At 43.8% G+C, this 24,096-nt stretch overlaps 1 protein-coding gene across 1 annotated transcript; it reads left to right on the top strand.

Moving 5' to 3' along the window:
* Positions 1-5,442: 5,442 nt before the first annotated feature.
* Cd160 (CD160 molecule) lies at positions 5,443-10,180 on the top strand. The gene is made up of 2 exons (XM_026784152.1): positions 5,443-5,745; positions 9,704-10,180. Exons 1-2 carry the CDS (start codon positions 5,667-5,669, stop codon positions 10,078-10,080), a joined length of 456 nt encoding a protein of 151 aa, XP_026639953.1. The 5' UTR covers positions 5,443-5,666; the 3' UTR covers positions 10,081-10,180.
* The last annotated feature ends 13,916 nt before the right edge of the window (positions 10,181-24,096 follow it).

Below are 24,096 nucleotides of genomic sequence, written 5' to 3'. Positions count from 1 at the left end.
AGAGATTCCATTAAAGGCGTAAGGAGAGACACCAAAGATACTGACTGCGAGGGGGTTAGGATCCCAGCTCCCCATCCGGTCTCTGTGACTTTAAGCAAGTCACACGGCTCCTCCAGACTTCTGCACCGAACACGTGGTTAATGAAAGCTCAGAGTTTTAAAAGCACTAAATACTACTGTGTATGAGCTGCAGCCAGTTATGCGGCCCTAAGAATCAGCACGGCTAGCATTTATTGAGCAGTTGCGCTCCGTCAAGCACCATGCTATACTCACAAAGCTGCTAGATTGACCTCCATAGTTACCTTGGGGGAGAGAACGCTGTTGTCAACATTTTATTCATCAGTAAACTCTTTTTCATAGAGATTAAGAAATCCAACATTAGATTTCAAACCCGACCTGACTAGGCGGCATAGAGCAACACATAGACTCCTGTTTTAATGATCTCTCTGTCCACCGCGTACCTACCTGGCAGGTGCTAGATGGGATATACTAGTCAAATGTTTTCACTTCTCAGGGGCTTGACCTAGGGCCCAGCACAGAAGCCCAAGAAGCCTGGTGTTGCCCCGGAATAGTTTTTTTTTTTTTTAATGTACCTTATTGTTTTTGACATCTAAGCTAGTTGCACTGAAACAGAATCTGGCCTTGCAATACTGACAGTCTGAGCTTCGCTTTATTGGCTAGTACACTATCAATTTTTAAACTGTTTGGTTTGTTTAGAAGAATATGTGTTCAGCAGAGAATTGTTGGAAGGACTTCTACAGTTCCATTGGGCGGGTTGGTCTTTAAATCTTCTATACATACCTTTTTATCACTTCACAGTTGAGGAAGCTGGGTTGAACTATGGGGATCACTGTAGTTCCCATTTCTTCCAGTAATTTTTCCAAACTTTACTTTATATAGCTAAGGGTTATTACATAGTTTCAAGCTATGTGTCTGGGTGTTTTGCCTGCAAGCGTGTTTGTGCACCAATGTGTGCGGTGTCTGTAGAGGCCAGCAAAGCATGTCTGTGACCTTATGTATTTCTTTATAAAACTGTATACTTTTGCCGTATATTAATTTAGTTAGGCCAACAATACTTAACCACTATTTTTCATTCTTTTAGTTTTGAATTTCCACATCATTGTTCTTTTTAATGACATTTATTTTTATTTTACTGTATATTTGAGGAAGGGTCAGAGGTCAACTTTCAGGAGTCCATTCTCTCCTGTCATTCAGTTCCTGGGGATCAAACTCAGGGTGTCAGGGTTGGCAGCAGGCACCTTTGCCCTCTGCGCAATCTCCCCAGCCCTCAGTACTCTTCAGTATTCCTCTTGCATGTAGTCTACGGTCGGATTTTTTTCTGAGACAGAGTCTCACTGTGTAGGTCTGGTGGCTGGTCTGCAAATCTCTGTAGACCAGGCTGGCCTTGAACTCACAGAGGTCCGCCTGCCTCTGCCTCCCGAGTGCTGGGATTATAGGTGTGCCCCACCACTGCCCAGCCATGATGAAATCTCATTCCTCTGGATTGTAAAGTCAAGCTCTTTCTTCTCTAAGTTGCTTTTGATACTGATGTTTCATCAGAGCAACAGAAAAGGAACTAATACACAACACGGAAATCTATGCTCGGATCTGAAGAATTAATGTCACAAAAAATTCACTTCTCCCTAAGTTAAAATATACATTGAACATAACCTATTTTTTAAAATAACAATGGGGGAATGTAGCTTCTACAGGCACTGCACACATGTGGCTCATGAATATATATGCAGGCAAAACACCCATGCACACAAAATAAAAATGAAAGAAAAGTAATTGGACTTTCTTGGGCTGGAAAGGGTGATAAGAGAAGGCAATGGTGGAGATGAATATGATCAAGGTGCTGTCTCTGTGTATGAAAGCAATGAAATCCATAGCGCTATATAACTGATATGTGACAAAAATATGGTGTAGGGGATGGAGAGATGGTTCAGTGACAAAGAACACTGGCTGCTTTAGCAGAGGATCAGGATTCAGTTCCCAGGACCCACAGGGCTGCTCACAACCACCCATCACTTAGCTCCAGGGGTCTGACGCCCTCTTCTGGACTCCTTGTGCACCTGCATGCAGTGCCCAAATATACAAATAATAAATCTTTAAATATATAACTGAAAAATCAGAAACAGGATTTATAACTATTTCTGGTTTTCTCCCTCAAATTTTGGAGCTCAAGTCCATAATATACACCAGTGGCTTGTATTTTGAATACTTATTCCCCAGTTCATGGTGCTAATAAAGCATCTTAAGATAAGGAGCCTGCTCACCAGAGCTGAGCCGACCAGCCTCTTCTGGCCCAGTTCTCTGTGTCATGCTTGCTGTCATGTAAACTAACCTGTGCCACAAGCTCCCTCCACCACAAACCACGCCCCTAGGGCTCCCGTGCTATAACAAGCTGGCATCCCTTCGAAGCCATGAGCCAAAGTAGTCCTTCCCTTCCTGAAGCTGCTTCAGTAAGCTACTGTGTCTCATCAGTGAAACAGTGACCACAAAACTTGTGAGTATACCTCTTCAAGAAGGTACAGGCTGGAAATATATATATATTTATATTTATATATATAATAAATATATAGAGAGAGGGGGGAGCACACAGAAGATTCTTAAAAACCATAGAGTGTATGTATACAAACCAAGGTGGCATAGCCTCTGCATACTTTAGCCATCTGGTACGACAAGGCTCTTGGGTTACACACCCACACAGCATTTTACTATGATGAATACTGTAGGCAACTATAATACAACAGTAGGTAGTTATATATCCAGACACAGACAATGTACAGTGAATATGTATATATCATATATATATATATATATCCTACACGGTGCCCATTTTGACATACTGAATTATAATAGATATAATTTAAGTCCATATTTATAAAACTAATCGAGTTCAGTTTTTAAATAAATAATAGAGGTTGATTTGACTCCTGATTCTAGACATGGAAATGTCCAAGTGTGTAGCACTAGCATCTGCTGAGGGCCTGCCTGCTACATTATAGCAAGGTAGAGAGCCTCCATTTTAAAAACAATTTACGATTAATAAGATAATAAATAATTTAAAATAATGCATCACTAATGATGATGACACACTGAGAGATACATCACTAGATGATTTCATGGCTGTACAGCATAAAGCGGATACATACAAACCAAGATGCTGCAGCCTCTGCACACCTTGGTCATCTGGCACAACCTTTTGCTCTTGGGTTACACACCCACATGGTATGTTACTATAATGATACTGTAGGCAGCCATAATACCATGGTATTTATGTATCTAGACACAATATACACTAAAAATAGAGTCCGACAGCTTTAAATTGAACGCCTGGATAAAGCACTTTCTGTGCCTGGAGTCTGCAGGTCTGGGAATCTCTTCAGAGCATGAGTGATGGAAGCCTGGGGCATGACTGCTGGGCACTGCTGGGCACCGCATAACAGCCACTCTAAATAGGTCAGACCCCAAATCCTGGGCTGGATCCCCAGCACCTCAGAAAGAAACTGACTTCAGTCATAAAGTAGCCTTAGCTCATGATAACATTTTTACTTTACAGTCTCCTTAATTTTTAAATTTAGCCTAAAACATAACCATGCCAGTTTGGTTGGCCCATGCATGTAATCACAGCTGGGTAGGCTGAGGCAAAAGGCTTATGAGTTTGAGGTCAGTCTGGGGAAAAGTCCCTGCAAAGACATTGTACATATTATACAGCTGTATAAGAATTGTGTGTGTGTGTGGTGTGAGACAATTCTGTATTCTGTCAATTATGCTTTAAATAAACGCTGATTGGCCACTAGCCAGGCAGGATGTATAGGTGGGACAACCAGACAGGAAGTAGAGATGGGGCAATGAGAACAGGAGTATTCTAGGAAGAAGAAAACTCTTCTTGAGTCCTGCCCAGACCACGGAAGAAGCAAGATGTGATCTACCTTGCTGAAAAAGGTACTGAGCCATGTGGCTAGCATAGATAAAAATAATGGATTAATATAAGTTATAAGAGCTAATACAAAGCCTGAGCTAATGGGCCAATCAGTTTATAATTTATGAAGACCTCTGTGTGATTTTCTTTGGGACTTGCCAGCTGTGAGAACTGGGCAGGACATAAACCCCAACAATCAGGCTCGTTCATGTCACACGTGTGTGTGTGTGTGTGTGTACATATATACATATATTCTTATCCTATATGCTTTCCCAATTTTTAAACCTTTTCTGTTAAAAGTGAACACATTCAATAAAAAAAGGAAAACATAACACATGTAACCTATGTCTGCAGAGGTCAAGGTCATTAATGTTACTGTCATACATCTTCAATATCGTCCCACTAGAAGGCCTTCAAGGCCGTCATCCCCTGAGACGCCACCATCTTTTTCTGGCATCCCGCATGAAAGACCTGCCCAAGCTCCTCTTGTGTGGGACCCTTCATATATACATGCATGACGGCTTGCTTGGTGTCTCTGCTGATGAGCAGAGTTGATGACACACTATTAGAGACCTCAGTGTTGAGGTCCCTGTTTTCAAAGCTAGCTGAAGTCTGCAAAGTCTGCGAACCCCTTCACCATGGTTTTCTTGTTAATCTCTTTTCCTCCGACCTCCTTTTCATTCTCCTTTTCCTCCACTCTCTTTTTCTCGTTTCTTTTTTCTCTTATCCTTCCAGTGGCTCATTTCTGCCCCATTTCATTATAATCTCTAAGGACCACTGATGTCCATGCCGTCTGTCGCTGGCTGAAATGCTGATACACAGCACATGTCCGTGTAATACTCTCTTGTATGAATGAACCAAATTTACCAAATCAGCCTCCTGTTGACTTTTCCTTTCAATTTGAGTGCTTTTTAAAATGTGGACATAATTTTGCTTAAACGGGATTAGGTTATTTAAATATATTAAATTAATATAGTAAAACTATTAGGAGAAAATAATTTCAACCCAAGGAAAACTTTATTAAAACAATATTGGAAACCCAAACATTTTTTAATTAAAACTTTATTGTAAAAAATTTGCAAATTAAAAAAATCACACATCAAAATTAGCCCGGCCCAAAGTCCTTGCATTTTAGCAAATGCCTATGGAGCTGAGACAGGCACTCCGAAGCTTCACGTCAGATCTTAGGCTTTCATTAGCTAATATATTTTTTGTGCTTACCCATCACCAAAATATCCATGGTAGAGTTGAAACTGGAGCAACGTTAGCTTTGTATCTGCTTTCAGGACACAGTGCCCTTTACCTGAGTTCAGTCCTTCCTCAGGCCCTCATGTTTGCACTTTCTTTTCTCCTTTTTACATACTATATATTTACCCACATGGACATTTGTTTACATATAGGCATATACATATAGTTACATATATATGGATGGATATAACAGGGGCTATTTGCCAACTAAACCCATGAAAACTAGGCAACATCTCTCAGCCCAGCCCACCCCATTCCTCTCTCCAGTTATACCTTACTTGATCTTTTTATATCACTTCCAAACCCTCTGTGCCCTGGGGCTCTTTTTTATCTCCATCACACTTTAAGTAACTTCAATAAGCGCTTAAAATAGGGAAACAGTCCTAGAGGTCTGGAAGGCTTCAGCTAATGTGTCTCTGTGCTTTCAGAGGGGTGAGGTTACAGAGCAACAAAGCCAACACTCATGTGGAATTCCTGGGGCCGCTGAAAACATGCAAATCCTGATGCCACCTGGCCAAAGCTGCTGTGCCCTCGCCATCCTGCTGGCAATCGTGGACTTCCAACGTGGTGGTGAGTATAGGTGCCAGGACAGAGACTGCCATTAGGGGAGAATCCGGGGCTCAGGGGAAAGAGTTCCCCGTGCATGTTTTCTTGTAGGAAAAAGTCTCAACACAAGCGCTGATTTCTCTGTGGAGATTTTCCCTGGTTCTTCCAGGCACACACAGGAACTCATAAGCTCCCTACATAATTTGGTGACAATTTTTTATTTTGTGGTGATCAATAATAGATAGATAGATAGATAGATAGATAGATAGATAGATAGATAGATAGATAGATAGATAGATAGATGTTAGACAGATGGACAGACGGATAGATAGGTAGATAGATAGACAGATAGATAGATAGATGATAGACTGATGGACAGACGGATAGATAGGTAGATAGATAGATAGATAGATAGATAGATAGATAGATAGATAGACAGACAGATAGACAGACAGATGATAGACTGATGGATAGATGGATGGATAGATGATAGACAGATGGACAGACGGATGGATAGATAGATAGATGATAGACAGACAGAGAGAGAGAGAAAGAGAAAGAGATAGATAGATTTAAATGTATCAGGGAAGCAGTACTTTTCTGTCCGCTTTACCTACCCCGATGCTCTGTGGTGTCAGGGGCAGTTGCAACCTGTGAAAGAAGAGATTTGTGCCCAGCTGGTGCCTTCCAACCACGGGGCCTGTAAACATTAAAAGCTTCCTGAGAAACCCCTGAGGATATATATTCATATACTTTGCCGAGTGTCTGTCAAGGTATAGGAGAACGAGTGCTTGGAGACATCCTACTGAGGCCATCAAGGCAGTGGTCCCTCACATCCACCTGCTTTTGACCCCGCAGTGCAGGGGTTCAGGCTTTCATGGGCATTAACTTGGGGCATCCTCATTCACGTATTCCTCCAATTGTGAGTCTGACCACATGACGGGGAAGTAAAAACATCTGACCCGTGAACAAAAAAATATAATTAGGATATAAGATTTCTGATAACATAAGACCAACTGTCCAAATCTGGCTTTGGAAACTTGTGTAACACAAACAAGAGACTGCAAAGGCATGTAGATATACTTTTTAAAAAATGTTTATTTATTTATACAATATTCTGTCTGTGTGTATGTCTGCAGGCCAGAAGAGGGCACCAGACCTCATTACAGATGGATGTGAGCCACCATGTGGTTGCTGGGAATTGAACTCAGGACCTTTGGAAGAGCAGGCAGAGCTCTTAACCACTGAGCCATCTCTCCAGCCTGTAGATATACTTTTTTAAAACAGCTGAAGGGCTGGAGAGATGGCTCAGTGGTTAAGAGCACTGGCTGTTCTTGCAGAGGACCTGGTTCAATTCCCAGCACCCACATGGTGGTTCACAACCATCCGTAATTCCAGTTCCAGGGGTCCATCACCCTCTTCTAACCTCCTTGGACACCAGGCAAGTCCATGGTGTATATAGATATATACAGGCAAAAGAACTCATATACATAAAATGAACATCTATTTTTTTAAAAAAAAATTAATGCAGCTTAAGTAATTTTCTAAGATTTTATTTTTAAAAAGAAAAAAAACTGTGCTGGGAAGACAGCTTAATCAGTAAAGTGCTGGCCAAACACAAAAACAAGCCAAGGATGGCAGCGGCACATACTTGTAATCCCAGAACCAGGGAGGTGGAGACAGGAGGATCCTTTGGGCTTACTGACCAGCCAATCTAGCCAGAGACCCTGTCTCAAAAGAGGTAAAGTGTTCTTGAAGATGCCACTGAAACTGTTCTCTGACCTACACACACACCACCACCACCACACCATACCACACTCACACATGCACACACACCCCACACACCACACTCACACACACACACACACACACACACACACACACCCCACACTCATGCATAAAAACAATCCTTTCTCTTTGAGGGTTTTGTCCTTTGAAAAGGGGAGATGGCTTGGTGGGTAGGGCAATAGTGACCGCTTCATCCGTGGCAGGCTTCTACCCAACCTTGCAGCAGGGCCATCAGTCTGCTGGACGCCCTCCTGACCGTGCAGTGACAGGAAGTACCAGGCATGAGGCACACTAGCCCCATCTGGCAGTTCCTACACAGACCCAGGTGGTCCATGGCTCCAGCAGCATCCATGCCGTAGCTTTTGCTAGGATGCCGAAAACAGTACAATACCACGTAGCCACCCAAGGACACACAACCCCTCGACTCTGTGAACCAGGTGAGGTACACCACCACAAAGATGCCCCGAGAGGTCGGCTTGGCGGCCATCATGCCTCTGTCTCTCTCCGCCACTCTCACTCATCTCGTCTTTTCCTCTCTTCCGACTGCCACTCAGCCCTGCTCCTGCTGGGGTTCCTTTGGACAAGGAAGACACCTACGTTTGCTGCTGTTGCTTCCCCCAGCCCTTATTTGGGGGGGCCTGTTTGCCCTTGAGGGATTGCCTGGCCACAGTACTTTGGTAGAATCATACCACGAGAGTAGAATTTTTGAGACTTTATTGCTTCTCATCTTTGGCTGATACGCCTGAGACGCTGTCCTGGCGCACGGCCCTCCTGTCCTACCTTCCTGGAGTTTCGTCTCATGCCCACACCATCTCATTTCCCTCCTTACTTCCTGCAGACCCCAACTAAGGCTTCCCAGGCATTTGAGTGTGTGACGTACCACCGATTTCTCTCCCCAAGACAGAAAATATTTCAGAGCACTCGTTTGCATTCATACAAGAATGAAATTTCACCCTGAGAACATGTTCACCCCATTGGTATAGGGCCTCCCCCCATCCCATCCACTCTACTACCTCCAGACCCAGGGACTTCATGGCCACTGCCTCTACCTCTACCAAGTGCCGTTTGCATGTCTTACCTCTAGCCATGGCTGCCGTTACTGCCTGGAATCTGGACTGCGGTATTCTGCTAATCTTTTAAAATTTATTTTATTTTTATCTATGTTATCAATTATTATTATTATTATTATTTGGGGTTTTTTTTTTTTTGGTTTTTTGAGACAGGGTTTCTCTGTGGCTTTGGAGCCTGTCCTGGATATAGCTCTTGTAGACCAGGCTGGTCTCGAACTCACAGAGATCCGCCTGCCTCTGCCTCCCGAGTGCTGGGATTAAAGGCGTGCGCCACCATCGCCCGGCTATTTGGGTTTTTTTTTGTTTTTTTTTTTTTTTATTTTTTTATTTTTTGGTTTTTTTTTTTGAGACAGGGTTTCTCTGTTTGGGTTTTTTTTTGAAGCAGGGTTTCTCTGTGTAGACCAGGCAGTCCTCGAACTCACAGAGATCCACCTGCCTCTGCCTCCCAAGTGCTGGGACTAAAAGTGTGCACCACCGCTGCCTGGCTTGTATTTTGCCGATCTCTACGTTGGGCTGTACACTTGAGAGCAGAGCTTTGATGGTCTGAATGAGATGTCCCGAATAAGTCTTGGTATTTGGATATTTGGTGCTCAGTTAGTGGCTATTTGGGGAGGATTAAGCTGTATGGCCTTGCTGGGGGGTAAATTGGGGAAGATGGGGGGCATGCTCGGGGTTTCAAAATCCTCTTACCCCTCTCAGTGTGCTCTCTCTTGCTTATGGGTTTAGATGTGAGCTCTCAGCTATTCCTGCCACCACGCCTTCACTCTGCCATCGTGGATTCTAACCCTCCCTGAAAGATTAAAGGGTTTTTTTTATAAGTTGCTTTGGTCATGGTGTTTTGTCATAGCCATAGAAAAGTCACTAAGGCAGTCCCCCGCACCCCAGCATCATGGAGTAGAAACTTCACACGGATGTATCTGGTCCCTTAAGTCTCACCTCCCAGGAAAATTAGAGGCGAGCAATGTGCTTATTGTTCCAGGAACAACTAGAAGTTGTGTTTCCAGTCTGCCAGTGTCACTGTCAGACAAGTGTCACACAAGACACTCTAGTGACAAGGACCAGCTAGGTGTGACTTAAGGAACTCTTCCTGACTTTTCATGGTAACTCCTGCTTCCCTGTTTCAGGATGCCTCCAAGTCACCAGCTCAGTATCCCAGCAAGGAGGACAACTGGTCTTCACCTGCACTTTGTGGCACAAGAGAGGCGAAGCCGAGGGGCTAATACTCTTCTGGTGCAAAGACAGGCGGTCCGACTGTTCTCCTGAGACCAGCTTAGAGCAGCTAAGGGTGAAAAGGGATCCTGGGACAGATGGTAGCAATGAACAGAAATCTCAGTTGGTATTCACCATAGACCAAGCCACACCATCGGACAGTGGGACCTACCAGTGCTGTGCCCGAAGCCAGAAGCCAGAAATCTACATTCATGGTCATTTTGTCTCTGTTCTAGTCACAGGTAAGTCCCTAAGAACCAAATGCAGCCAGAGGAGCAGTGAGCGGGGCTGACAGTAGGAGTTTCGAGCAGCGAGTTGAGGTCCTAAATAGCAATCCCCTTGAGCATCCTTCCTCCCTTGAGCACCCTTCCTCCCCTGAGCATCCTTCCTCCCTTGAGCATCCTTCCTCCCTTGAGCACCCTTCCTCCCCTGAGCATCCTTCCTCCCTTGAGCACCCTTCTTCCTTGAGCATTCTTCCTCCCTTGAGCACCCTTCCTCCCTTGAGCATCCTTCCTCCCTTGAGCACCCTTCCTTTCTAGAACATCTTTCCTTCATCCCTTGAGCATCCTTCCTTCCTCTTACCCAGTTCTCTGCCAGCACCACGCTGGCTAATATACCTCATGTTAAACCTTTCTTCAAAGTATGATGTGGGAGTACCATATATCAATCTGTTGATTTCATTGGTTAAGCAATAAAGAAATTGCTTGGCCCTCACAGGTTAAAACATAGGTGTGAGGAGTAAACAGAACGGAATGCTGGGAGAAAGAAGCTGAGTCAAGGAGTCGCCATGATTCTCCCACTCCAGGCAGACGCAGGTTAAGATCATTCCTGGTAAGCCAGCTCTTGGGCTACACAGATTATTAGAAATAGGCTAGTCCAAGTGCGAGAGTTAGCCTAGAAGAGGCTAGATATAATGGGCCAAGCGGTGTTTAGAAGAATACAGTTTCCGTGTGGTTATTTCGGGGCATAAGCTAGAGCTAGCCATGTGGGCGGCCGGGTGCCGGGGACGCAGCCCCGCTGCTCTTATTACTACAAAAGTACATGTATGAAGGTAATCTCATCTTTGTCTTTACTGTTCAGCATCTTTATCGAATGGCCCTTTCATTCTCATTAGAAGACTGAGTCTTCAGGAAGTGCAGGGATTTATTTAATGCCACTCATCAACTGGACTAGTAACCATAGAAGAGAATAGGGGTGTTTATTAAAGCCTAGTAATAAAACAATAATAATAATAATCAACCCAGGCCTTTTGATGACTACTCTGCAGTTCTCTCAGTGAAGAGCCTGTATTTCCCAAATATACAGAGATGGGTTTAAAATAAAATCGGTGATTTTCCTAAGAAGCATTTGACTCTAAGAAATGAACCTACTCCAGCTACTGGATTAGAACAGAAAAATAAAGCAGAAAGTGTGGATAGCCCCCACGAGTTCAGTTTTCTAGAATCAGAAGCCAGAAAGCTGAACAGGACCCAAAACAGTCCTTCAGGGTCTCAAGCTCACCAAGGGAACAAGGCTTCCGGCCTCTGCCTATGCCCTTCATGCTCCATCACCTCCCCAGTGAACCTCACTGTGATGACTCTAGCCAAGCTATAGAAAGGGCCCATCTGGGCCTGAGCCTTCAGAATCCTGTGGAAAACGCACCTTCTACCTACAGTTCTATACCCAGCCAAACTACCAATCTATGTGAGACAAGAGACACTGTTCGATGTACAATGGCTTGAAAAAGCTTGCCGCCTGCGAACATTTCTCAATGCTGGAGATTGATCCCAGGACCTAGAACATGCTAAGTCAGTACTTTGTCACTGAGCCACATGCCAGCCTCATACAATTTTTTTAAAGAACCCACCAATCCAGCATGGTGGCGCATACCTATAATCTCAGCACTCAGGAAAACAAAGACTGATCGTAAGTTTTGGGCCTGGGCTACATAGCTATACCATGTCAGCAAACACACAAATAAACATTATCTTAGCCCTCCACCCACAGTAAATAAAAAATCTGAGAGGCAGGGCCTTTTAATAAACATTCCTATTCTCTTCTATGGTTACTAATCATTCAAATGGTCCACTTCTCTTCAGTTACATCTATATTTTCTTCTTTCCTTGCTTGCTGCTACCAAAATGTCCTGTCACTTGGCACTTCTAACTATTCTTTCTTCCACCAAAATCCTCTCCCCCAGCTTCTGTGAGTGTTCTCTGACTTGTTTAATTTCTCATTTACTTTGCCTCTATTTTCTTCTCCCATCATCAAACCTAAGTCCTCACCTCCTCTAACTTCCCTCCCTCCCCCGAGTTTGCATCTACCCTGGTTTAGACCTGCACTTGATCCCCAAGTCACCTTCTCCAGCTCTACCTCCTTTCCAACGCTTTAACCAAACACCCCACTCTCAGCTGGACCACTTCCTGGCAGCACCCCATCTCCCCAAACTTGTCTTCTTGAGACTAGCATCTGTCCATGACTCTCGGTCAAAGTCCTGGTTCCTCTTTTTCTTTACCCATCTAGTAAGTTACTACAAGTTTCCGTGTTTACTAGTTTCTTTTTAAGTGCTTCCCAAGTTTCTCTCACATCACAGTTAAAACATTCCTCTCAACTTTAACAAGTTGAGATTGCCAACATTTCCTCTCTCACACTTGCTACAGGACCTATTGTTCAACAAATGGGCCACCTGTTATTCTTGTTTCTGCCTTTCTTGTCTGCGGGGTTAGAGAGTGGAGACATTACGCGAGACACACCGTGGTGCGGGGTTAGGAAGGAGACACGAACATGCGGCAGTCCCACGTGGGTGCACTTTAATGGGGGAGGGGTAACAACAAGTAAGGTACGGGTGTGCAGAGACGAAAGGAGAGAGGGGAAGAAGAGAGGGGGCTCATGGCAACCCCCGCTTTTAACGGGAAATGCAAGGGCGTCAGGGAGAAATGTCCTGTGTGTTCATTATCCGTAGTCCAGGGGAATGTTGGGAGCTGTAGTTCCCAAAAGGAACAACACCACCAACCCTGTATTGTCCCAGTTCACTTGAGATTGCCACAGACTTAGCTAGAAAGTTAGCGTGTATGTTCTATGCTGTCACTCAGAGAATTAAAGGCTTCTTAGTGTCTACAATGTCTAAATCATGTTAGCTTATATGAGGTGCTAGCTCATCAGTTCTCAACCTGTGGGTCACAACCCCTTTGGGTTGGATATCAGGTATCCTGCACATCAGATATTTACATTCTGATTCATAACAGTAACAAAATTACAGTTGTGAAGTAGCAATGAAATAATCTTATGGCTGGGGGTCACAATTGAAGGGTCGCAACATTAGGAAGGCTGAGACCCACTGCTCCAGGCAATTTCATTGTATTTATCTGGCCCCTCTGCTCCAGTTACACTGCGAAAGTGGCTATTCTCCTGCCTCCTCTTCATTCATTTGATGGACACTCCCTGTGCATCCTGAGCACAATGCCCAGCGCTGGACAAAAGAATGGGGTGCAACTGTCCTTGCTCCTTATAACTCGGTGTTCACAGTTCCCCAATGAGCCCCAGTATTTCTAATTGAGTGACAGGGAAGGCTGTGTAGGCACTCAGCACATATGAAATAAGGTCCTTCTGGAAGGTAAGAGCAGACAGGCAACAGGCGGCACTAATAAACAGTGCCCTCCGTGTACTGAGTGCTAGCATGCACCAGGCATTCTGCTGGTGATCGTCTCCACAGACTTTCGGGAGGTTTTGTTGTCCTGTGACAAGATGTTCTCAGCGCTCACTCAGAGGGGCAGCGATAGATGCTCCAACTCTATTCCCGCGACCAAGGTTCTTATTTATTTATTTTGGTTTTTTCAGACAAGGTTTCTCATATTATATAGCTTTGGAACCTGTCCTGGAACTCGCTATGTAGACCAGGCTAGCCTTGAACTCACAGAGGTCCACTGGCTCAGCCCAAAATTTTAACTTATGCTAAATTACTCTATTATAGAAGACTGTTTATAATGAACACAATTGAGGAAACCCAAGTCCAAGGTGAGCTGTTTTCCCTTCCTGGGCCGTGGTGGTGCACGCCTTTAATCCCAGCACTCGGGAGGCAGAGGCAGGTGGATCTCTGTGAGTTCGAGACCAGCCTGGTCTACAGAGCGAGTTCCAGCACAGGCTTCAAAACCACAGAAAAACCCTGTCTCGAAAAACCAAAAAAAAAAAAAAAAAAAACAACAACAACAAAAAACTCTAGAGCTCCTCCGAGGTTGACTTGTCTCTGTACCTGCTGAAGGCTAGGTTCTGTATTTATTTGCTCAGCTTAAGCCTATCACCACAGCCCGCAGATATCAAAACTGTTTATTCAGGAAGTGGATTATGCTGCCAGGCATTCTTTGAGATCACGTGGGAAAAGCAACAAAAGGAAGTCCTGAGCTCTGATCCCCTCTCCTGATCTGTGATTCTCTTTTGAACCTGGAACAGGGAACCACACTGAGATAAGACCGAGACAAAGGCAGGACCATATTGACAGCACGCCCAGTTCAGACTTCCTGCAAGTAAAGGCCTGCGGGATGCTGGTCACCATCCTGGTGGCTCTTCTAGGTATGTTCAGAAGAGATTTCAGCGCTCCAAGCTATGAGTTTGTACTGCCAGCTTAATTATTTCCTAGGCGGGAAAGTACAGAAAGGAAGGAGGGGAAAACATGTTCCCCAAGGCCTGGCCATCTACAGTATGTGGGTGAAACCGGCTTAAAGTTACTAAAGTCCTCATACTGTAGCTATGTGGAGACAGACAAATCGGACTTCCCTCTGGGTAAGAGGTTGGGCCTCTTAGGAAAGGCCTGTGGGAGACAAGAAACACAGCTGCCCCCACTCACTCAATGAACACAGAAACTCCAGGACAAGCCACAGGTCTCTAGTTATTACACAAAGATGAACAAGGCAGGAGACAGGGTCGGCCTGAGGTGGGGTTTGAACACAGCACCTCCACAAAGATGATGACCGTATTGAGTATTAAAATACTGAGACATTTAATAATTTTCCACTAGGATTTTGCATAACAAATAAATGATACGAGATTTTGACTGTCCTTGGCAGTCAAAAGGGCCAGCTTCTACACAGGGGACATGAGGATGGAGCAGTCTGGTCATTTACTCGCACTGAATACAAGTTTCCCTAGTGGGTTAAGCTATATTCTTGTTAATAAATGCTATTTCTTCAGGCACACTTTGAGTACACACTCAAAGGGAAACGGGGTCCTCCTTGCACTATTGCCACTACCTGACCCCAGAGTCACCCCAGAATAGCAAGGCCTCTGTTCCCAGTGCCCTTTTCTAGTCAAGAACAAAGCCTTACTTTCAACTATTTATTTTCTCCTGTACTCAAGGCGCTCTGAAGGTACACAAAAGAAAAAACAAAACTAAATCATAACTACTTATGAAGCTGTGAATGAGACATGGTCTCCCCATGCAGCCCAGCCTGGTTTCCTACTCAGTCCTACCCCAGGCGTCGGACCACTGGGATTACAGGTGTGAAGAGCCATGTCCAGCTTTTCCTTCTCTTCCTCTTCCTCCAATCCAAGCCTTAGCAGACAGAGGGAAGAGGCAGCATTCAGCAGAAAAACACACACGTTTCCGGGGGTCTTAGCGATATCATGGAGACCAAGTTATAATGCTTTTTCTTCCATGTGAGGTTAAAGTGAAGGAGTGTCCTGACCCCTGTGCCTCCCTCTGCGCCTCCCACACAGCCCAGATACTATGTTCACACATTTTCCCTATTCCCTTTCTAATCACGAGAGCCTATCAAACAGCCACCTCAGGACGGGCCTCAAATCAGGTGTTCTGTTTCTCAGTTAGTCTAAGTTGTGAGGTAGTGATACAAACCATTCATTTTCTTTCGACAGCTCTATAAAAAAAAAAAAAAAACTTCAGGAGAAGGTACAGCAAGATAAATCTGACAACGCACATGGGAAGAACGGTACGGGAACAGATGCCGAGTAGACCAAGAATCTGGAGGGTCAGCAAGATGGCTCAGCCAAGAACAGGAGCTTGCCTGCCAAGCTTCAGCTCAAACCTCTGCACCCACATGGTGGAAGGAGAGAACTAACTCCCCCAAGCTGTCCTCTGACCTCCATGGGAGTGCCGTGCTCTGACCCCAATAAATAAAATCATTCCAGGGATCTGGCAGAGCGTTTGGCATACTTCTGGATCTTCTTTCCTTATTGCCAGCGCAAGTTTGCCTAATCCCGCCTCAGTGCCAAGAGAGAAAACATGTTACAAGTGTGATTGGTGTGCTGGCCTTAAATACCAGGTATGTTTTATACCACAGAATAATGGTTCATCTCCCCTGCAACACAGTAAAATAAGTGAGTTCTAATTTTATATATGTGTGTGTAATGCATGTATGCGTGCACACTGAACACGAGGAGGTCAGAGAATAATTCCTGGGAGCTGGTTCTCTCTTCCTCTGTGAGGGCTGGAGATCAAACTCAGGTGACCAGGCTTGTGCAAGTGCTAACAGCTGTCTGTAACTCCAGGCTCTGACACCCTCGCACAGACATACAGGCAGGCAAAGCACCAACACAAATAAAAATAATAAATAAATTAGAAAAGAAAACTGTACTTCTAACTGGGCCATGGTGGCACACGCCTTTAATCCAGCACTTGGGAGGCAGAAGCACGTGAATCTTGTGAGTTTGAGGTCAGCCTGGTCTACAGAGTGAGTTCCAGGACAGCTAGGGGTACAGAGAGAAATCCTGTCTCAAAACCAAACCAAACAAAAAACAGCTGTACTTCTGATTAGAAAAAATGGCCACCACAAGCTGCAGCCAGGACTCAGTGAGAAGGAAAAGCTACATCATATGCTTTGTTTATGTGCACACCATCCAATCTGTCACAAAGGAAATGTAAAAAGAGGGGGAAAAAAGATCTCAAACTTGAATGTCTACAGTTCCTCTTGTCTGGGACATCTTCTAGCTCAGTTAAGAGCTACACTTGGTCCTGGTACACACCCCTAGTCATGCACACTGTATTCTGATTTCCATTAGAACCCCCTAGGACAGTGTCACCTGTGTGCCCAGACAAGGACATTAGTACCAGCCAGTATTTCCTCCCGCAGGAATGACACCATTCCATTAACTCCTTCCCAGCTACATTCATAGAACTTTGGAGATTTGCTTTGGAAACTCTTAAGAGCAGTCTCTTAGAGCAACTTTCAAATCTCTGTTAATCCCACAACCCTGAATTCATCATCCTGAATAAATATTTACACATATATTCATATAAGTAATGTATAATGATTCATATATATTCATATAATACATTGTACGTACGTATACAATTAGAGTACTGTACAAGCTGAGGCCCGGCTGGTCCAGTAATGACTATCCAACAGAAGGTCCAAGGATCTAGCAGTTACACAGTCTGTTAGGGTGGGTGTCTCAGCTTATCTTCAGTATTTGCTGGGATCCTGAAGAAGTAGGTGTGACGTTTTCACTTGATGGCGAGTGAGAATGAAGCTGCCATCAAGAGCAAGGGCAAGCAGGCAAAGAGCAGAAGCTTCGTCCTTCCACGTCCTTTGTAGAGGCCGCCACCAGAAGGTGTGGCCCAGATTAAACGTGGATCTTCCCACATGGAAAGATCCAGATTAAAGTTGGGTCTTCCCGCATCAAAAGGTTTAATTAAGACAAATCCCTCACTGGTGTGCTGGTGTGGATGGTCCTTCTGTCTGTGTGTTGCTTTTATTGGTTAATGAATAAAGAACTACTTTGAGCACATGGCAGGGAAGAACAGAAGTAGGCGGGGAAAGCTAGTATGTGTGCTGGGAGAAAGAAGGGCAGAGTCAGGGAGACGCCATGGAGCCGCTAGAGACAGATGCTGGAACTTTGCTGGTAGGCCATGACCTGGTGGTGATGCACAGATTAATGGAGATGGGTTAAATTAATATGTAAGAGTTAGCCAATAAGAAGCTATAGGTAATGGTGATTTAAATAATATGGCTTCTGTGATTATTTCGGTTCTCAGCTAGCCGGGAAGCTGGGAAGAACAAGCGGCCTCCTCCAACAGTGTGCCCTTCATCTTCAGATTTTAGTTCATTCTAATGTTGGCAAGTTGACAACCAAGAATAGCCATCACAAAGTCGGGCAGTGGTGGCACACACTTTTAATCCCAGTACTCGGGAGGCAGAGGCAAGTGGATCTCTGCGAGTTTGAGGCCAGCCTGGTTTACAGAGCGAGTTCCAGGGCAGGTTCCAAAGCTACAGAGAAACCCTGTCTCAAAATTAAACAAACAAACAAACAAAACAAAAAATAAATAAATAAGTAGCCATCACAAGCACGTTTATCTTCCCATTTCTTTACCACAGAGGAAAAGGTTTTGCCCTTAATATTTAAGTATCTATTATACAAACCCTGCTTCTACAGTCTGCTTCCTTCATTGATGTCAGTGAGTCTCACAGCAGCTTAGCAGACAACTCTGAAGCTTCCCTCACTTCCAAGCCCCTTTGGTGCAATTTAGACGAGACAGATGAAGCTTTTCTTGAGTGATCTAGTTCTCCTGGAGGAACAGTTCTTGTAGCCAGACAGAAACTGAAGTATGCAAGAGGTCATGGGAAATTCAATGTGCTACCAAACATGTATCAATAGTATTAACCCTGGTATGGTACACCTATAGTCCCAGCGCTTGGGAGGCTGCGGCAGGAGGATGGTGAGTTCAAGGCCAGCCTGGACTATAGAACATGACCCTGTGACAGAAAGGGGGGGGGGGGTGGAGGTTAGTGTGCAACTGAAGCTTAGTTCTAATGTATGCTCTTAGAGCACTTGATGTCCTTGTTTCAATTCCTCAGTTCCCTCAAAACCATAAATACACATAGACAAACAAATAATTAATAACCAAGCCAAGCGTGGAAACGCACAGCGGTCTTCCTAGCCCTGGAGGCTGAGGCTCCAAGCCAGCTTGGGCTATACAGTGAGACACGTTCTCACACTAACCAAGGTAACTGGGACTGGGGGCGTTGCTCCCAGTAGAGTGTTTTCCAGCATTTATGAAGTCCTGGGTTCCAACCCCAGCAACACATAAACTGGGCATGGTGGCACACTCATATAATCCCATACTGAAGGGATTCAGAAACCCAAGGTTGTCCTAGGTTACAACATGGACCCTTTCCTCCCTCCCCCCTCAAACACACACACACAAATGTGAGTTCAACTGATTATAATATATGAGTACTAAATAATAAACATCCTTAAGTAATTTGTTCTTGACCCTTAGAGATGACAAAGTTTTACTTTAAGCGGATCTCTACCATTGACCATGTAATGAGGTACCTACATATCCAAGCCAAGTGTCCTGTAAGAGAGAAATCCTGGGAAAATGGGGCCTGTTTGTGCATGAGAGAAGCACAATGTGAGATTCCAATCTTCCCTCTGCCTGCTGACTCAGTGACCACCATGTCTTTTCTTCCTCCAAGGTACAATCTGTATATACATGTGTCTGAGAGTGTATATATTATCTAAATATACACACACAGAGAAGGAGGGAGGACTGGAGGAAGGGAAGGAAGAGGGACAGGGGGTGCACACCTTTAATCCCAGCACCAGGCAGTAGGGGGCGGGGGATGGGCAAGTCAATCTCGGTGGTTTTGAGGCCAGCTTGGTTTACATAGTGAATTCCAGGACAGCCAGGGCTACGTAGAGAGACCCTGTCTCAAAAAAACAAACAAAGGAAAAACCAAATTCTTCCTTTAAATCTCCTGACTTGAGAATCAACTATTGGATTACCAGAGAACTGCTAAAAAACAGATACCTGAAGCCGGGCGGTGGTGGCGCACGCCTTTAATCCCAGCACTTGGGAGGCAGAGGCAGGCGGATCTCTGTGAGTTTGAGGCCAGCCTGGTCTACAAGGGCTAGTTCCAGGACAAGCTCCAAAACCACAGAGAAACCCTGTCTCGAAAAACCCCCCCCAAAAAAACCAGATACCTGAGAATTTACAAAACTGTCACATAGCAATCGTTGATAAATAAATTTATATTGAGATAAGGAAGGTATTTAATCTATAGTCATTCTTTTTTAATTGCATGTATATGTGCATCTTTGTAGGTATTTGCTATGTGCATATGGGTGTCTGGGGAGGCCAGAAGAGGTCACAGCATACCCTGGAGCTGCAGCAAGGGCAGTCGTGAGCCACTTGACATGGGTGCTGGGAACTGAATTCAAGTCCTAGGCAAGAGCATGAGGTCTTTTTTTTTCTTTTCTTTTGTTTTCTTTTCTTTCTTTCATTCTTTTTGTTTGCTTGTCTTTTGAGACAGGATTTGTGAAGCCTTTGGCTGTCCTAGAACTAGCTTTCTAGATCAGGCTGGCCTCAAACTCACAGAGATCCACCTGCCTCTACCTCTGGGATCAAAGGTGTGTGCCACCACTGCTTGGCAAAAGTAGATTCTTTTCTCATACAATATATCCTGATTATAGTTTCCCCTCCCTCCACTCCTTCTAGCTCCTCCCCACGTCCCCTCCTTTCTGTCTCTCATTAGAAAAGAACAGGCTTCCAAGAAACAACGGCAGAACATGACAACATAGAATGTAATAAGATGAAGCAAAACTATCATGTCAAAGTTGGACACAGCAACCCAAGAGAAGAACAAGAGTCCCAAGAGCAGTCACTAGAGTCTGAGTCTCATGGTTAGGAGTCCTGTTATAGGGGGCCGCTTGTTTGTTCCCAGCTGCTTAGCCCCAAAATAATCACACAGAACCATATTATTTGCAATAGCTTAAGTGTATTTCTAGCTAACTCATATATTAGGTTAACCCATCTCCATTAATCTATGTACTGCCAAGTGGCTGTGGCTTACCGGGTAAAGTTCCAACCTCTGTCTCAGGTGGGATACATAGCTTCTCCTGACTCCGTCTTCTTTCTCCCAGTATTCAGCCTAACTTTCCCTACCTAGTTGTTGTTGTTATTGTTCTTGTTCTTCTTCTCCTCCTCCTCCTCTTCCTCCTCTTCCTCCTCTTTGGTTGGTGTCAATGTTTCCCTTTTGGTAGCTTGCAGAGTACCTTCCCAAACCAAACAGGCTCAAACATAGGGATGAAGGTTCCAGGTGGATACCAGCTTGACTTTTTCCATGTTCATGAGTTGTGTGGTTATTGTCCTCAGCAATGGGGCCCCTGCTGTCAGTTTTCAGAGAACAACCCTTTGTCTTAACAACAACGCCTAGCTTGTTTAGGAATTTCCATGGGATCCCCTTGACCAAAAAGTCAATTGAATGTATCCCAGTCCTGCCACTGGGAACCTTGCCTGGCAACAAGAGATGGCCAGTTGAGACTCCATATCCCACACTGCTAGGAGTCCTCACTAGGATCACCTTCATACATTCCAGGAAGTTTCCACTGTGCTGGGTTTCCACACTACTCCCCAAATGCCCCCCATTCCCAGCCTATCTCTCCACCCTATCTCCCCATCAGCTGACCCTACTCCCCCACTGCCATTCCCACCTGCCCCCAGTCCACCAGTGAGATCTATTCTACTTCCTCCTCTCAGAGAGACCGATGTATCCCCCTAGACCACCTTCTCTTTATCTAATCTCTCTGGGTATACAGATTGTAGCTTGGTTACCATTTACATAAAGGCTGATATCCACTTGTAAGTGAATATATACACTAATTAACTTTCTAAGTCTGAGTTACCTCACTTAGGATGATTTTTTTTTCTAGGTCTATCCATTTGCCTACAAATTTCATGATGTAAATTAAAATTATAGCTGAATAATATTGTGCAAATGTACCACATTTTTAAAAATCCATTCTTCTGTTGAGGAACATCTAGGCTGTTTCCAGTTCCTGGCTATTATGAATAAAACCATAATGAATGTGGTGGAGCAAGTATCCTTGTAGTATGGCAGAGCATCCTTTCGGCATATGTCCCAGAGTGATAGACCTGGATTTTGAGGTAGATTGATTCCCAACCTAGTCTAAGGAATCGCCATATTGATTTCCATAGTGGCTATACAAGTTTGCACTTCCACCAGCAATGGATGAGTGTTCCCTTTACTCCACATCCTGGCCAATGTGATTTTAGCCACTCTGATGGGTGTAAGATAGAATCTCAAAGTCGTTTTGATTTACATTTCTCTGATGGCTAAGGATAATGAGCATTGCTTTAAGTGCTCCTCAGTCATTTGAGTTTCCTCTGTTGAGAATCTGTTTAGATCTGTACCCTATTTTTAAAATTGTATTCTTTGTTTTTCTGATATGTCGTTTGTTGAGTTCTTTATATTTTGGATAATAATCCTCTATTGAATGTGGAGTTGGTAAAAAAAAATATTTTCCTATTCTGTAGGTTTCTGCTTTGTCCAATTAACGGTGTCCTTTCCTTTAGAGAAGCTTCTGTTTTGTGAGGTCCTATTTGTTAACTGTTGAGCTTAGTGCCAGCACTATCAGTGTTCTGCTCAGGAAGTCATCTTCTGTGCCAATGATCTCAAGGCAATTCCCCACTTTCTCTTCTATCAGATTCAGTGTGTCTGGTTTATGTTGAGGTCTTTGATCCACTTGGACTTGAGTTTTGTGCAGGGTGATAGATATGGATCTATTTGCATTCTTCGATATGCAAACATCCACTTTGCCCAAAACCATTTGTTGACGATGCTGTCTTTTTTCCAATGTGTATATTTCTGGCTTCCTTATCAAAATCAGGTGTTCATAGGAGTGTGGATTTATGTCTGGCCTTTGATTCCACTGATCAATGTGTCTGTTTTTAATTCCAATATCTTGCTGTTTTTATTACTGTAGCTCTGTAGCATAACTTGAAATAGGGAATTATGTGACCTCCAGCAGTTCTTTTATTGTTCAAGATTGTTTTATATATCCTGGGTTTTTGTTTTTATATATGGTGTTTAGAATTGCACTGTCAAAGTCTATAAAGAATTGTGTTGGAATTTTGATGGGGATTGCATTGACTCTGTAGATTGCTTTTGGTAGGATGTCAGTTTTACTATGTTAATCTATGAGCATGGGAGATCTTTTCATATTCTGGTATCTTCATCAATTTCTTTCTTCAAAGACTTGAAGTTTTTATCATACATGTCCTAAGACTTAAAGTTTTTATCATACATGTCCTTTACTTGCTTGGTTAGAGTTACCTCAAGATATTTTGTATTTTTTGAGGATATTGTGATTCTTTCTCAGTACATTTGTCATTTGTATACAGGAGGACTACTGATTTTTTAATGTTATTTATTTTTTAGTTAATCTTGTATCCAGCTATTTTGCTGAGAATGCTTATCAGCTGTAGGAATTTTTAGGGTCACTTATGTATACTATCATATCACCTGCAAATAAAGATACTTTGACTTCTCCCTTTCCAATTTGTTCACCTTGGTCTCCTTTAGTTGTCATTGCTCTAGCTGAATAGATATGGAGAACATGGACAATCTTGTCTTGTTTCTGATTTTATTGTTTTGATTTTCTCATTTAATTTGATGTTGTCTATAGGCTTGCTGTAAATTGCCATTATTATGTTTAGGTATGGTCCTCATATCCCTACTCTCTCCAGAACTTCTATCAAGAAGGGACATTGGATTTTATCAAAAAAAAAAATTCTGTATCTAATGTGGGTTTTTTTTTTTACTTAGTTTATACGGTGAATCAAATTTGTTGATTTACATATGTTGAACCATCTCTGCACCTCTGGGATGAAGCCTACTTGATCATGGTGGACTTTTTTAATGTGTTCTTGGATTTGGTTTGCAATTATTTTATTGAGTATTTTTGTATCTGTGTTCATAAGGGAAATTGTTCTGTAAATTCTCTTTGTTGGGTTACATGTTTTAGGTAAAGGGTAACTGTGGCCTCATAAGATGAACAAGGCAATGTTTCTTCTGTTTCTATTTTGTGGAATAAACTGAGGACTATCGGCATTAACTCTTCTTTGAAAGTCTGATAGAATTCTGCACTAAAACCTACATTAAAAAAAAGCCCGGGCTTAGCCAGACAGTAGTGGTGCATGCCTTTAATTCCAGCACTCAGGGAGGCAGAGGCAGGAGGATCTCTGAATTTGAGGCCAGCCTGGTCTACAGAGTGAGTTCCAGGACAGCCAGAGATACACAGAAAAACCCTGTCTAGAAAAGAAAAAAAAAGCCTGGGCTTTCTTGAGGGGGGCGGAACTGGGAGAGTTTTAATGACTGTATCTATTTCACTGGGGGTTATAAGTCTATAGGCTTATCTGCTCCTGATTAAACTTTGGTAACTGGTATCAAGAAAATTATTCATGGCCTGGCGGTGGTGGCACACGCCTTTAATCCCAGCACTCAGGAGGCAGAGGCAGGCGGATCTCTATGAGTTCGAGGCCAGCCTGGTCTACAAGAGCTAGTTCCAGGACAGG

Source organism: Microtus ochrogaster, chromosome 21 (assembly GCF_000317375.1).
Source record: "Microtus ochrogaster isolate Prairie Vole_2 chromosome 21, MicOch1.0, whole genome shotgun sequence".
Classification (NCBI taxonomy): domain Eukaryota; kingdom Metazoa; phylum Chordata; class Mammalia; order Rodentia; family Cricetidae; genus Microtus; species Microtus ochrogaster.
The sequence above is the reverse complement of the archived record's forward strand: the minus strand, read 5'-3'. Positions and strand labels throughout refer to the sequence as shown.

What these genes read in the sequence shown, in the direction of transcription:
- Cd160 (XM_026784152.1), top strand. Translation starts at nt 5,667, where the DNA reads ATGCAAATCCTGATGCCACCTGGCCAAAGCTGCTGTGCCCTCGCCATC. An exon ending in CGTGGACTTCCAACGTGGTG is followed by an intron (nt 5,746 to 9,703) that starts GTGAGTATAGGT and finishes TCCCTGTTTCAG; the next exon opens with GATGCCTCCAAGTCACCAGC.